The sequence below is a fragment of the Anomaloglossus baeobatrachus genome, chromosome 6 (assembly GCF_048569485.1).
Source record: "Anomaloglossus baeobatrachus isolate aAnoBae1 chromosome 6, aAnoBae1.hap1, whole genome shotgun sequence".
Lineage (NCBI taxonomy): Eukaryota > Metazoa > Chordata > Amphibia > Anura > Aromobatidae > Anomaloglossus > Anomaloglossus baeobatrachus.
The window spans coordinates 567,006,684-567,022,706 of NC_134358.1; the positions used below are offsets into that span (position 1 = coordinate 567,006,684).

The 16,023-nt window shown below is 47.2% G+C and overlaps 1 protein-coding gene across 2 annotated transcripts; it reads left to right on the plus strand.

Annotated features, from left to right (window-relative positions):
- Positions 1 to 441: 441 nt before the first annotated feature.
- LOC142243661 (uncharacterized) lies at positions 442 to 14,681 on the plus strand. Of its 2 annotated transcripts, none has more exons than XM_075315792.1 (4): positions 442 to 499; positions 1,686 to 1,770; positions 7,397 to 7,486; positions 7,578 to 14,681. In XM_075315792.1, exons 2-4 carry the CDS (start codon positions 1,737 to 1,739, stop codon positions 11,324 to 11,326), a joined length of 3,873 nt encoding a protein of 1,290 aa, XP_075171907.1. In that variant the 5' UTR covers positions 442 to 499; positions 1,686 to 1,736; the 3' UTR covers positions 11,327 to 14,681. The 2 variants fall into 2 exon arrangements, with proteins under 2 accessions (XP_075171907.1, XP_075171906.1); XM_075315791.1 differs by lacking the exon at positions 442 to 499 and adding an exon at positions 508 to 596.
- The last annotated feature ends 1,342 nt before the right edge of the window (positions 14,682 to 16,023 follow it).

Below are 16,023 nucleotides of genomic sequence, written 5' to 3' on the forward strand. Positions count from 1 at the left end.
TTACCGGGTCATGAATTGCGCAGAACGAAAACCGCACAACCAAAAACATGGAGGATGGGGAGTCTCTTAGCATTCGGTACATTATCTTATAGGTCAGACCTCGCGGCAGTAAACAAGCAGCAGGCGCAGACAGTAACGGAAAATAACGGCGTTGTGTCTGTACCGATACTGTATGGAGAAGCTCCGCCTCTTTTACCTCACCCTGTGTACGCGCCATAGTGAGGAGCGCAGGCACCTGCCCGACACCCCCGCACAGCACAGTGGAAGGCGCCGCACCTGAGGCGACTACTACTGAGGGCTCAGTCATCACAGTGAGCGCGGGAACACGGGGCATTACCACAACCTCTGAGAAGGGGGGAGCTAGTTACTTCACCTCAGAGCGCCAGCTGTAGGTTGCCCGAACTGCATTGTGGGATGTGTAGTCAGGACATTGTGGGCGTGTACGACTCTCAGAGAAGATTAAAACTCCATCCCCCAGAATGCCGTGCGGCGTTCACCGGTAATAAGCTCCCCCTCCCGATATACTTCCCTTTGTCTCTTCCTCCCGGTGCTTCGGCTCATCTACAAGAGCAAGTGTCATGGCGACCGGGCGTAAGGTACCGAGCGCCGCATGTACGATGGTCGTGTGTGTGGCGAGGAAGCGTCGTGTAACCTATGTAATATCCCCAGCGTCACTGACAAACCAGCACAGGCCATGACGGATTTTACCCCCACCTCCCACTATTATAATGGTGTCTGCCACAAATCCCCCCCCATAACAGTGCATCCTCCACAGGAGCCCACCATAACGGTGCATCCTCTGCAGATCCCCTCCATAACTGCATCCTCTGCAGATCCCCCCATAACTGCATCCTCTGCAGATCCCCCCCATAACAGTGCATCCTCCGCAGATCTCCCCATATCATTGCATCCTCTGCAGTTCTCCCAATAACGTTGCATCCTCCGCAGACACCCCCATAACAGTGCATCCTCCACAGACACCCCCCATAACGTTCCATCCTCCACAGACCCCCACATAACGGTGCATCATCTGCAGATCCCCTCCATATTGGTGATTCTCTGCAGATACTCCCCATAACAGTGCATGCTCCACAGATCTCAACCCCCCCATAGTGGTGCGACCTCCACAAATCCCCCAAACCATAACAGGGTGTCCTCCACAGATCCCCTTTCCTCATAACTCCGTCCTCTGCAGATCCCCCCCCATAACGATGTGTTCTCTGCAGATCCCCCTCCATAATGGTGTGTCCTTTACATCCTAGGCAGATCCCCCCCATAACGCATCCTATGCAGTTCCCCCATAACTGTGCGTCCTCCACAGATCCCTCCCATATCATTATGTCCTCTGCAGATCCAATGTGTCTTCTATAGATTCCCCCCATAACGGCGCGTCCATTGTAATCCCACCCTATAGCAGTGCATTATCAGAAGAGCCCCCCCATAAGGTTGCATCCTCCACTGATCCCCCTCATAACTGTGCATCCTCCACAGATTCCCCTCATAATAGTGCATCCTCTGCAGATCCTCTCCCAATAATGGTGCATCCTCCACAGATCCCTCCCCAACATTACGATGCATCATCCGTGATGCTGGGGCTGTTACTGATCCGTACTACTCCCACTCCTGGTCTCATATCTTTAGGTTGTGTCCACATTTGATGACATTGCTGTTTAATTTTTCCCCAGAGTGAGTGGCGGCGTCCGACCCCGTCACAGAGAGAACTGTACAAGACATTGATGATGGACAATTACACGAGCATGCTTTCCTTAGGTGAGACTCCCAGACCTTAACCGGGTCGGGTACGGGTAGGTTGATTCGAGATGCAGAAATTCATATCTCGTTCTTGTACATAAAATCTCTTTTACGTGCTAAATGTAATGTCTGGAAGTTTCAACCCCAGAGCCTGGGGCTACGAGGTTGAGATCATAAAATGTTGGAGTTGGAAGGTACCTGCAGGGTCATCGTGTACAACCCCCGGCTCAAGCAGGAGTCACTAAACCATCTCAGACAGATGTCTGTCCAGCCCCTGAAGACTTCTATTGATGGAGATCTTACCACCTCTCGTGGCCGCCTGTACCACTCAGTGATCACCCTCACTCACTGTCAAGAAATTTTTTCTAACATCTAATCTGTATCGTCTCCCTTTCATTTTCCTTCCATTGCTTTTCGCATTTCCATGTGCAAATGAGAATAAGAATGATCCCTCTACATTGTGACAGCCCTTCAGATATTTGTAGACAGCTATTAAGTGTCCTCCTAGCCTTCTTTGCCAGATCTTTTAACCGATCCTTGTAGAACATAGTTGGAGTCCACTCACTATCCTGGTTGCTCTTCTCTGACCTTGCTCCAGTTTTTCTATATCTTTTTTTTTTTTTTTTTAAAATGAGTTGCCCAGAACTGGACACAGTATTCCAGATGAGGTCTGACCAGAGAGGAGCAGAGGGAGATAATGACTTCATGTGATCTGGACTCTGTGCTTCTCTTCATACATCTTAGAAGTGTGTTTGCCTTTTTTGCTGCTGCATCACATTGCTGACTCCTGTGCAGTCTGTGAGCTATTAGTATACCCAAGTCTTTTTCACACCTGTTGCTGGTTAGTGCTATTCCTCCCATTCTGGAAATGTTACAAGTGCATCTCAATAAATTAGAACATCATCAAAAAGTTAATCTATTTCAGTAATTCAACACAAAAAGGGAAACGCATATATTATATAGAGTAATTACCCACAGAGGGATCTATTTAACATGTTTGTCATATATAGAGTCATTATACACAGAGGGTTTATTTTTGTTAATATTGATGATTATGGCTTACAGCTAATGAAAACCCAAAAGTCATTATCTCAGAAAATTAGAATATTATATAAGACCAACTGAAAAGATGATTTTAAACTCAGAAATGTTGGCGCCTACTGAAAAATCTGTACAGTAAATGCCACAATACTTGGTCGCGGCTCCTTTTGCATGAATTACTCGATCAGTGCGGCAATGTGGCATGGAGGGGATCAGCCTGTGGCACTGCTGAGGTGTTATGGAAGCCCAGGTTGCATTGATAGCAGCCTTCAGTTCGTCTGCATTGTTGGCTCTGGTGTCTCTCATAGATTCTCTATGGGGTTTAGGTCAGGCGAGTTTACTGGCTAAGCAAGCACAGGGATACAGTGGTTATTACACCCGGTATTGGTACTTTTGGCAGTGTGGACAGGTGCCAAGTTTTGCTGGAAAATGATACTTCCATCTCCAAAAAGCTTATCGACAGAAGGAAGCGTGAAGTGCTGTAAAATGTCCTGGTAGACGGCTGCGCTGACTTTGGTCTTGATAAAATCCAGTGGAGCTGCACCAGCAGATAACATTGCTCCCCAAACCATCACTGATTGTGGAGTCTTCACCCTAGACCTCAGCAGCTTGGATTGTGGCCTCCACTTTTCCTCCAGACTCTGGGACCGCGATTTCCAAATGAAATGCAAAAGTTACTTTCTTCTGAAAACAACTCCTTAGACCACTGAGCAATAGTCCAGATCTCTTCCTCCTTGGCCCAGGTAAGTCACTTCTGGCGTTGTCTATTGGTCATGAGCGGCCTGACACAAGGAATGGGACACTTGTAGCCGATGTTCTGGATACGTCTATGTGTGGTGGCTCTAGAAGCTTTCACTGCAGCAGCGTCCACTCCTTGTGAATCTCCCCCAAATTTTTGAATGGCCTTTACTTAAAGGAGTTATCCGACATAAACTCAAAAATTTTTGTTAAGCTAATCTGTGCTGTATTGTCATATAAATCACACCTACATTGTTATTTTTTGTTTTCTAACTTTTTTTCCTCTTGAATTCACCCTTTATTCTCTGCAGCTCTTGTTTACATTCAGATCCAGCAAACTGACCACTTCCTGTGCAGAACCTCAGTCAGAGCTGTCACCACCCGCCCCAGTGTCCAGCCTCGCCCTCTGCCCGCCCCCTGCACACACATTCCCTGTCAGTATATTCTGCCCCAGCACCTGACCTATTATCATTACAGCATTGCAAATAACAGCCCCACATCGGGCTGTGCACCGCACATGCACACATATGGCTCTGCACCGCACACATATGGCTCTGTACCGCACACGCACACATATGGCTCTGTACCGCACACGCACACATATGGCTCTGCACCGCACACATATGGCTCTGCACCGCACACACACACATATGGCTCTGTACCGCACACATATGGCTCTGCACACATATGGCTCTGCACACGCACACATATGGCTCTGCACCGCACACATATGGCTCTGCACACGCACACATATGGCTCTGCACCGCACACGCACACATATGGCTCTGCACCGCACACATATGGCTCTGTACCGCACACGCACACATATGGCTCTGTACCGCACACGCACACATATGGCTCTGTACCGCACACGCACACATATGGCTCTGCACCGCACACATATGGCTCTGCACCGCACACACACACATATGGCTCTGTACCGCACACGCACACATATGGCTCTGCACCGCACACGCACACATATGGCTCTGTACCGCACACATATGGCTCTGCACACGCACACATATGGCTCTGCACCGCACACATATGGCTCTGCACACGCACACATATGGCTCTGCACCGCACACGCACACATATGGCTCTGCACCGCACACGCACACATATGGCTCTGTACCGCACATGCACACATATGGCTCTGCACCGCACACACACACATATGGCTCTGCACCGCACATGCACACATATGGCTCTGTACCGCACACATATGGCTCTGCACCGCACACGCACACATATGGCTCTGCACCGCACACGCACACATATGGCTCTGCACCGCACACACACACATATGGCTCTGTACCGCACACGCACACATATGGCTCTGTACCGCACACGCACACATATGGCTCTGCACCGCACACATATGGCTCTGCACCGCACACGCACACATATGGCTCTGTACCGCACACATATGGCTCTGCACACGCACACATATGGCTCTGCACCGCACACATATGGCTCTGCACACGCACACATATGGCTCTGCACCGCACACGCACACATATGGCTCTGCACCGCACACGCACACATATGGCTCTGTACCGCACATGCACACATATGGCTCTGCACCGCACACGCACACATATGGCTCTGCACCGCACATGCACACATATGGCTCTGTACCGCACACATATGGCTCTGCACCGCACACGCACACATATGGCTCTGCACCGCACACGCACACATATGGCTCTGTACCGCACATACACACATATGGCTCTGCACCGCACACGCACACATATGGCTCTGCACCGCACACACATACATATGGCTAAGTACCGCACACGCACACATATGGCTCTGCACCGCACACGCACACATATGGCTCTGAACCGCACACGCACACATATGGCTCTGTACCGCACACATATGGCTCTGTACCGCACACGCACACATATGGCTCTGCACCGCACACGCACACATATGGCTCTGCACCGCACACGCACACATATGGCTATGTACCGCACACGCACACATATGGCTCTGCACCGCACACATATGGCTCTGTACCGCACACATATGGCTCTGCACACGCACACATATGGCTCTGCACACATATGGCTCTGCACACGCACACATATGGCTCTGCACACATATGGCTCTGCACATGCACACATATGGCTCTGCACACGCACACATATGGCTCTGCACACGCACACATATGGCTCTGCACACATATGGCTCTGCACACGCACACATATGGCTCTGCACACGCACACATATGGCTCTGCACACGCACACATATGGCTCTGCACCGCCCGCCCCCCATCCCCATTCCCATCGGGAACACATGTAAGGAATACATACTCACCCGTCCTCGGTCCCCGCCGCTCCTGCACGTTCGCGCGCTGTCTGTGCTCTGACGTCACCACTATGCTGAAAAGAGCTCAGACAGCGGGAGGGACAGTGATGAGAAGCAGCGCTGCGCTGCTTCTCATCAGCACTTTCAAATGTACCGGCATCTGTGATCTGTGATGCCTGTACATTTGAATGTGTGATCCTGAGCAGGGGCCCGGTGCTGGAGCTGACACCACGGCAGCTGCCGCCAGGTCACGGACCCCACAGCAGTGCAGGGGGAGGTTACTGGAGAGTAACAGAGGTGCGGGGGAATGTGTGGGAGGGTGCAGGGAAGGGGGCGGGGCTCATCACACTGTACAGCCCAGCAGGGAGGCAACATGCTGTTCCACATTTGCATGTCAACATGGTTTTGCCCATGTTGACATGAAATGACCGGAAGCAGCAAAATCGCGGCAGGAGCGGTCACATGACCGCTCTGAGCCTGGGGAAGAGGGGCTGACAGCAGGGCAGGTAAGTGGTCACTATCTACTTACCTGCCCCAATGTAGCCCCATAGGGTAATAAAAAAAAAAAAGTCAAAGAAGCCGGATAACCCCTTTAACAATCCTCTCAAGGCTGCAGTTATCCCGGTTGCTTGTGTACCTTTTTTTACCAGACTTTTTCTTTCCACACAACCTTCCATTAATATGCTTAGATAAAGCACTCTGTGAACAGCCAGGTTCTTTAGCAATGACCTTTTGTGGCTTACCCTAAGTCACCAGACTTCCCGATAATTGTGTAGCTTACTGAACCAGACTAAGGGACCATTTTAAATGCTTCGGAAGCCTTTGCAGGTGTTTAGTGGTAATTATTCAAATTTTCTGAGAAATGACTTTTGAGTTTTCATTGGCTGTAAGCCATAATCATCAACATTAACAGAAATAAACACTTGAAATAGATCCCTTTGTATGTAATGACTCTATATAATATATAATGCACACGTGAAATACAGTAGATCCCTGCTTGTGTAGTGACTCTATATAATATACAATAAACATGTGAAATAGAACCCTCTGTCTGCAATGACTCTATATAATATATAATACAGACGTGAAATAGATCCCTCTGTGTGTATTGACTATATAAATATAATACACATGTGAAATAGATCCCTCTGTGTGTAATGACTCTATATAATATATAGCAATAGATTCCTCTGTGTAGTGACTCTATAATATATGCGTTTCCCTTTTTATATTGTATTACTGAAATAAATTAACTTTTTGATGATATTTTAATTTATTGAGATGCACTTGTACTTCTTACTTGGCAAGTCCAGGCGTGGGCATAATGTCAATGGTGTTAGCGTTTCTTACAGTCAGTAATTGCAGAGTTACAATATGGTGGTTAGAAGCGACCCACACATCTTGTATACAAGGGTCACAGATTGTCAGAAATAGGGTTCAAATTGTTCTACCATTTCTGGTTTTATGACTCCACCGTGATGGCCAGTCAGTGTACCTTTTACATTCTTGAAAACTCTACCCGTCAACATGTTCTTTTGTGTCCAGGTTACCAAATGTACAATCCTGAGGTCATGTCTAGAACTGAAGGTGGTCAGGAACCATGGGCCGGAGATAGTCCTGGTGGTAAAGACCAAGGTGAGAGATTATTTTTCCATACAGCCTGTTGATCACTCATCTCTTTTAAGTTTCCATTTTTTAACGTGGTTTTATTTATTTTCTGTAACAGATATAGAAGACGTAGCAGCTTGGGAAAATCTTATGATCGGTCAAGACCTCCAGATGATCTGCCGAGAAGGAATAGGAGTAGAACACGAAAACCAGATCCTGCCATCGTCTCACCCAGACATGGAGATTTCTGAAAACAAACCTCACATTTGTAGCTGCTGCGGTAAAAGCTTCAGCTGCTACGACGATGTGGAGAGACATCGGGTCTCATGTGAAGAGCGCCATATGACCAAACTGCAAAAAAATCGCCAAGGGCAGAGGCCATTCCATTGCTCAGAGTGTAAGAAGAACTTTTCAGAACGATCTGCTCTTCTACGGCATCGGAAGACACATACTGGTGAGCGACCGTACAAGTGCTTGGACTGTCACAAGGCGTTCAGTCAGAGGTCTGCTTTAACAAAGCATCGGAGGAGTCATACCGGGGAGAGGCCTTATTGCTGCTCCGTTTGCTCAAAGGGCTTTATCCAAAATTCTGACCTGGTTAAACACCTTCGCATTCACACCGGGGAAAGGCCATATCAGTGTTCTTCTTGCCCTAAGAGCTTTGCAGAAAGTTCTGCGTTGACTAAACACAAGAGAACGCACTTTACAAATCGTCCCCAAAGTAGAAACCAAATTAAACAGGTGAAGATAGATGCACGTTCGCCAGAAAAAGAGCAGAATATAGAGCATGCTCAGGGGGATATTAGTGGACCAACAGACTCTCCGTACACGTGTGCAGATTGTGGGAAGACGTGGAAGCAGTTGACATCCTTCATCCGACATCAATTGGTGCACTCGAAAGAAAGATCTCACATGTGCCTACATTGCAACAAGAGCTTCATCCAGAGGTCCGACTTGGTGAAGCACCTGAGGACACACACTGGAGATAGACCTCATCAGTGCACACAGTGCAACAAAGGCTTCATCCAGAAATCTGACCTGGTCAAGCATTACCGGACGCACACCGGAGAAAGGCCGTTCCAGTGCGCTCACTGTCAGAAGATGTTTGCTGAACGATCTGCCTTAGCCAAACACCAGCGAACGCACACGGGGGAAAAGCCCTACAGGTGCATGACCTGTGGGAAATGTTTTTCTCAGAAGTCGACTCTCATATTGCACCAAAGAATTCACTCTGGAGAACGTCCATACTGCTGTTCTCAGTGTAATCTGACATTTATACAGAAGTCGGATATGTTGAAGCATCAGAGAGTGCACACAAGGCAGCAGCGTTTATCTATCAGCCCTATAGAGCATTCTAGTTCTTACACGTGTGGCGAATGTGGTCACAGCTTTAGCCACTGGTCTGATTTCCAGAAGCACACGCTGGAGCACAGTGGACACAATGGTTTCCGATGCACCGAGTGCAACAAGGACTTTATCCTGAAGTCAGATCTGCTGAAGCATATTCGGAGCCACAAGGTAGACAAGCCCTATCTCTGTACGATATGTCCCAAGAGCTTCACGCAGAAGTCTGATCTCCTCAAACATAGTCGGACCCACACTGGGGACCGTCCTTACACGTGTCAGTGTTGTAATAAGACCTTTGCTGAGAAGTCTGCTTTAATTAAACATGATCGAATTCACACTGGGGAAAGGCCACATAAATGTGGTCTGTGTGAGAAAGCCTTTGTCCAAAGGTCAGCCCTGACAAAACACATGAGGAGTCATACAGGAGAGAGGCCGTATGCCTGTGGTCAGTGTGGGAAGAGCTTCATTCAAAATTCGGATCTAGTCAAGCACCAAAGAATCCACACTGGGGAGAAACCCTATCATTGCACTGAATGTAATAAAAGGTTTACTGAAGGGTCTTCACTGATGAAACATCGCAGAACGCACAAAGTTGAGAAGCCATTTAAGTGTCAGCAGTGTGAGAAGACATTTACACAAAGCTCGCAATTGATTAAACATAGTTTGCTTCACAATGTAGAAGAGCCACCGACCGCCACGGCTTTTCATGAGATAGTCATTGTAGACTCTGAGAATGTGAACAAGAATACAATTGAAGAGGCGTCTCCATATCGATGTACAGAATGTGCCACTGTGTTCCCTAATATACCGGCCTTAAAGAAGCATCTGAGAACGCACAATGTAAACAGACACCACCTATGCAGTAAGTGTCCCAGGACCTTCTTGCAAAGCTCAGACTTAGTCAAACATTTGCGAACCCACATGGGAGAGCGGCCCTTTCACTGTACACAGTGTGGGAAGGATTTCATGCAGAACTCAGACTTGGTAAAACACAGAAGAACCCACACAGGTGAACGACCTTTCAAGTGTGACATGTGCGACCGCAGCTTTGTTCAGAAATCTGCACTGACGAAACACACGAGGACCCACACTGGTGAAAAACCGTATCGATGTGAGCACTGTGAGAAGTGCTTTATCCAGAACTCTGATCTAGTGAAACATCGAAGGATCCACACAGGAGAGAAGCCGTACCGATGCCCTGAATGCGGCAAGAGCTTCACAGAGGGGTCGTCTCTGATCAAACACCGCAGGATTCACAACAGAATTCAGCCATACTCGTGCAAAGAATGTGGAAAAAACTTTAGTCAAAGCCTGAATCTCCTTAAACACATTAAGTGGCACGATCAAGAAAAATTGCGCCTAGCCAACGAACTCAAGAACGTAGTCTCTCAAAGATTGGACAACGCAGTGTTCTTAACGCACAAGGAGGAGGGAGGCAAAAGGTTATTTCCATGCAGTGTGTGCGAAAAGAGTTTTACTCACAAGTCCGTGCTCATTAAACATTTTCGCATCCACACTGGAGAACGACCCTATGAGTGCAACCTGTGTGTCAGGAGCTTCATCCAAAAATCAGACCTTGTGAAGCATTACCGTACACACACAGGTGAAAGGCCCTATCACTGCCAAGAATGTGGCCGAACCTTTGTCGAACAGTCGGCTTTGTCTAAACATCAAAAAACGCACCGTAAAACTGCCGACGAGGGTAACATGCCACAGAATCCGGGACTGCAGCACCAAATCACCTACTGGGGCGAATCGAAGGACAGTCCTGGGAATTTGATACCAAAGTTTCACCTTATTAAACAAGAAGATAATCTTCCGATCATTCGGCCTTTGGGCTGTTCTAAAAGTTTTCCCTCTTTGCTTAAACATAAGAGAAAGGTGATTAAAACGCAGTTGTACACTTGTCCAGAATGCAGTAAGACGTTCAGCCACCGCTCTGTGTTCTTAACCCACAGGAAGACTCATGGAGATAATCTCCATATCTGCAGTGTGTGTGGCAAGAAAGTCAGTCAAAGATCGGCCCTGGTAAAACACATGAGGACGCACACTGGAGAGAAACCCTATCCATGTCCCACGTGTGCAAAATCTTTCATTCAGAACTCAGATTTAGTGAAGCATATGAGAATTCATACGGGTGAGAAACCGTACAAGTGTGACCTCTGCGAGAAATGCTTCATCGATCGGTCTGCAGTGATGAAACATCTGAGGACTCACACCGGAGAGCGTCCTCACAAGTGTCAGGAGTGTGATAAAGGATTCGTGCAAAAGTCTGACCTGGTAAAGCATATGAGGATTCACACAGCGGAGAAATTGTATCCATGCTCCTCTTGTCACAAAACATTCAGCTCTCATTCCGCCTTTCTCAAACACCGACACAAGTGCTCGGCGGAGACGTCGTACCAAGACCCCAACCTCTTCTACAGCCCCACGTTAACCTGGGATGAGCAACCTCCTCCTGATGCTGTTCACATAGAAGCTTCTAGGTTATTAATGAGGGCGTCAGGAGTGGCCTTATAATCCAGTGATGGGATCGTCCGCACAGGGAACAACAGACATAAAAGGTGTAAAAGAAAACATAGTCTATAAGCTTAAAAGGTTCAACAAAATTCTGAAAATAAAATAAGAATTTACAGGAAAGGTTTTAGGTTCCTGGTTATGTGGAGAAATCATACAGTATATCACAAAAGTGAGTACACCCCTCAGATTTTTGTAAATATTATATCTTTTCATAGGACAACACTGAAGATCTGACACTCTGATACAATTTACAGCAGTCAGTGTGCAGCTTGTACTGTATAACAGTGTAAATTTGGTGTCCTCTAAATAGCTCAACATGCAGCCATTAATGTCTAAACTTCTGGCAACAAATGTGAGTACACCCCTAAGTTACAATGGCCAAATTGTGCCCACAGTTTGAATATTTTGTCTAGCCACCATTATTTTCAAGCAAGGTATTACCTCTGTTAAGCCTGGAGTTTACTTGAGCTTCACAGGAGCCGCTGGATCCTCTTGGATCTCTTTTATCCTCTATGATGACATCCCGGAGCTGGTGTATGTTACAGACCTTGCGCTCTTCTACCTTCCGTTTGAAGAGGCCCCCCCCCCAGATGCTTCATAGGGTATAGGTCTGGAGACGTTCAACCGATCCAGCACCTTTACCCTCAGTTTCTGAAGCGAGGCAGTGGGGGCCTTGGAGGTGATTGGGGTCGTTATCATGTTGGAATATGAAGGGAGAAGATCATGCTCTGCTTCACTATGTCACAGGACATGTTGGCATTCATGGTTTTTTCAATGATCTGTAGCCCCCCCAGCCAGCAGAACTCATGCAGCCCCAAATCATGACACTCCCACCATCATGCCTTACTGTAGGCAGAGCACACTTGTCTTTTGCTCCTTACCTGGTTGCCGCCACACACGCTAACACCATCTGAACCAAATAAGTTTATCTTGGTCCCATCAGACCACAGGACGGGTCCGGGAGTCCATGTGCTTAGTCTGCTTGTCTTCAGCAAATTATTTTGGACTTTCTTGTGCATCATCCTAGAAGAGGCATCCATCTGCGAGGATAGCCATGCAGAGCAATTTGATGCAGTGTGCGGCGTATGTTCTGAGCACTGACAGGCGGACCCCCAACCTCTGTAACCTCTGCATTGTGCGGGATATAGTCTGAGCACTGACAAGCGTACCCCCCACCACTGTAACCTTTACAGTGTGTGGCGTATGGTCTGAGCACTGAAAGGGCGGACTCCTGCTCCTTTAACCACTGCAGTGTGAGGCGTATGGGCTGAGCACAGAGGCGGACCCCCTTCTTTTGTTACCTCTGCAGTGTATGATCTGAGCACTGACAGGTGGCCCACCCACCCCTGTAACCTCTGCAGCAATGCTGGCAGCACTCATACATCTACAGTGAAGGAAACAATTATTTGATCCCTTGCTGATTTTGTAAGTTTGCCCACTGACAAAGACATGAACAGTCTATAATTTAAAGGGTAGGTTAATTTTAACAGTGAGAGAATATCAAAAATAAAATCCATAAAATCACAATGTATAAATTCTATAAATTTATTTGCATTTTGCAGAGAGAAACAAGTATTTGATCCCCTACCAACCATTAAGAGTTCTGGCTCCTACAGAAAAGTTAGACGATCCTAATCACCTCGTTCCTGCATTGCAGATAGCTGTCTTAAACGTTCACCTGTATAAAAGACTCCTGTCCACAGACTCCATTAATCAGTCAGATTCTAACCTCTACAACATTGGCAACCAAAGAGATTTCTAAGGATGTCAGGGACAAGATCATAGACCTGCACAAGGCTGGAATGGGCTACAAAACCATAAGTAAGACGCTGGGTGAGAAAGAGACAACTGTTGGTGCAATAGAAAGAAAATGAAAGAAATACAAAATGAGTGTCAATCGACATCGATCTGGGGCTCCATGCAAAATCTCACCTCGTCGGGTATCCAGGATCATGAGGAAGGTGACAGATCAGCCTAAAACTACACAGGGGGACCTTGTTAATGATCTCAAGGCAGCTGGGACCACTGTAACCAAAAAAGCCATTGGTAACACATTTTAAAGTTTTCCAATGAACACCTGGATCATGCTGAGGTTGATTGGGAGAAGGTGCTTGGGTCAAATGAGACAAAATTGAGCTCTTCGGCATTAACTCGCGGTGTTTGGAGGAAGAGAAATGCCTATGACCCAAAGAACACCATCCCCACTGTCAAGCATGGAGGTGGAAACATTATGTTGTGGGGGCGTTTCTCTGCTAAGGGCACAGGGCTACTTCAACGCATCAATGGGACAATGGATGGAGCCATGTACTGTAAAATCCTGAGTGACAACCTCCTTCCCTTCATCAGGACATTAAAAATGGGTCGTGGCTGGGTCTTCCAGCATGACCCAAAACATACAGCCAAGGCAACAAAAGAGTGGCATCAATCTACCCTTAAAATTGTAGACTATTCATGTCTTTGCCAGTGGGCAAACTTACAAAATCAGCAAAGGATCAAATACTTATTTCCTTCACTGTATTCTGAAAAGACGACGTTTGGATATAACAATGAGCATGTGCACTCAGGTTGGTGAGGCCTGTTCTGAGTGGATCCTGCCTTGTTATACCGCTGTATGGTCTTGGCCACTGTGCTGCCGCTCAGGTTTAGGGTGGTGACAATCTTATCGCCTCGGCCATCTTTATGTAGAGCAACAATTCTTTGTTTCAGATCCTCGGAGAATTTTTGGCTATGAGGAGCCACATTGACATTCCAGTGACCAATGTGAGAAAGTGTGTGAGAGATAACACTGAATGTAACACATCTGCTCCTTTAGTCACACCTGAGACCTTGTAACACTAATTAATCACATGACACCGGAAGGGAAAATGGCTAATTGGGAAGAATTTGGTCATTGTCACTTAGGGGTGTACTCACTTTTGTTGCCAGTGGTTTAGACATTAATGGCTGTGTGTTGAGTTATATACACAAGCTGCACACTGACACTGTACATTGTATCAAAGTGTCAGATCTTCAGTGCTGTCCCAGGAAAAGATCTAAAATATTTACAAAACGGTGAGGGGTGTACTCCCTTTTGTGATATAGTCTAGGTAGCCAGAACTAACAATTTGTGCCCAATTTTTATCTTTGCAAAAATGCAGCTAAGCCACTAAGAAAGTTTATATTCATATTCTGGGTTTTATTCCGAAAAATAAAGCTCCATCGTTATTTTATCCTCATCTGAGCTGGATGCACTTCAGTTTTCTGCTATTTATGATGCTGTATCCGGATGTCTAGGGGAGCGGGCGTTTATCTCGTTCAGTCTAAGGCTGCTTTCACACCTCCGGTTTTAGCAGAGCCGGCCAATCTGGCTTTAAAACCTATGCAACAGATGCGGCGACAATACCGCATCCTTTGCATAAGTTTTTTACATGCGGTCCGTCCGTTTTTTGCCGCTTGCGACAGGCTACTAAGCATGCGCAGTGGATAAAACCGCATGCAGCGTCCGGATGCGTTTTTTGCCGCAGGACGCCGCATGCGGTGTCCATAGGCATGCATTGCAAAAATGCAGGGTTTTTTTGCCGGACAAAACGTGCCAGGCAATGTTCCATCCGGTCGCCGCATCGGCTAAATCTGCCGCATGCGGCAAAAAACGGACGGAACGCAAGCCCATATGGCACTAATGTAAGTCTATGCAAAAAAAACCGCAACCGGCGGCAAAAAAAAATGGTTGCGGTTTTTCTGCAAAGTGCCGGATTGTGCCACACAGGAAAACCGGATGTGGGAAAGCAGCCTAAGCAACTAATCTGCCCCAAACTGAGAATTGCAGGGGTGTAATACTCATTAGATACTCCTCCTGCACATAAACACTGGACTGAGAAATGTAGGATCATGAGCCCAAAACCCTGACCATCCAACAATGGGTGAACACATAGGAGCAAGGTCCATACATAGTGCATTCCCCAGTCTAGAAAGGTCCCCACTTTGTGACGGTGATTAGAGCGTTATAAGCGGGGCTGATATCAGTCACATATGTAATATCTGGGGTTATATCAGTACTGGAGCGTTATAAGAGGAGCTGATATCAGTCACATACAGCTCTGGCAAAAATTAAGAGACCACTGAACAGTTTTATAAAAATCAGCTTCTGTACATGTCGATTCCAGTGTCAGTTGAATTCCTGCCAGAGTCCACCTCATTCTACTGGCCAGGAGTGGCATAAGGTCACCCAAAAGCAGTGTGAAAATCTGGTGGAAAGCAGCCAAAACGCATGAAAGCTGGGATTAAAAATCATGGTTAGTCCACAAAATATTGATTTCTGAACTCTTCCTGAGATAAAACATTAGGGTATGTGCCCACGATCAGGACTCACTTTGTCCTGGACGCAGCAGGTCCTGAGCTGCAGGGCCGCGCTTCTCCACAGGAGACCGTAGCTGCTCGTACCCACAATCGGGGTTCGGGTGCTGCCGTATCTCACTGTTCTCTCTACGGAACTTCCGCAGCAAACAATTGACAAGCTGCGGACTTGAAACACGCTCCACAGGTCAGTGTTTCCTGCGGAAAAAAGAAGCACAGCAGGCACGGGATTTCAAGAAATCCATCCACTGTGCTGGTACTGTACAATGCAGCGTTTTAAACGCAGCTGAAGCATGCTGCGTCCAAAACGCAGCAAACACTGATCTTGGGCACGCAGCCTTATTATTTTGTTTCTAAATGATTAT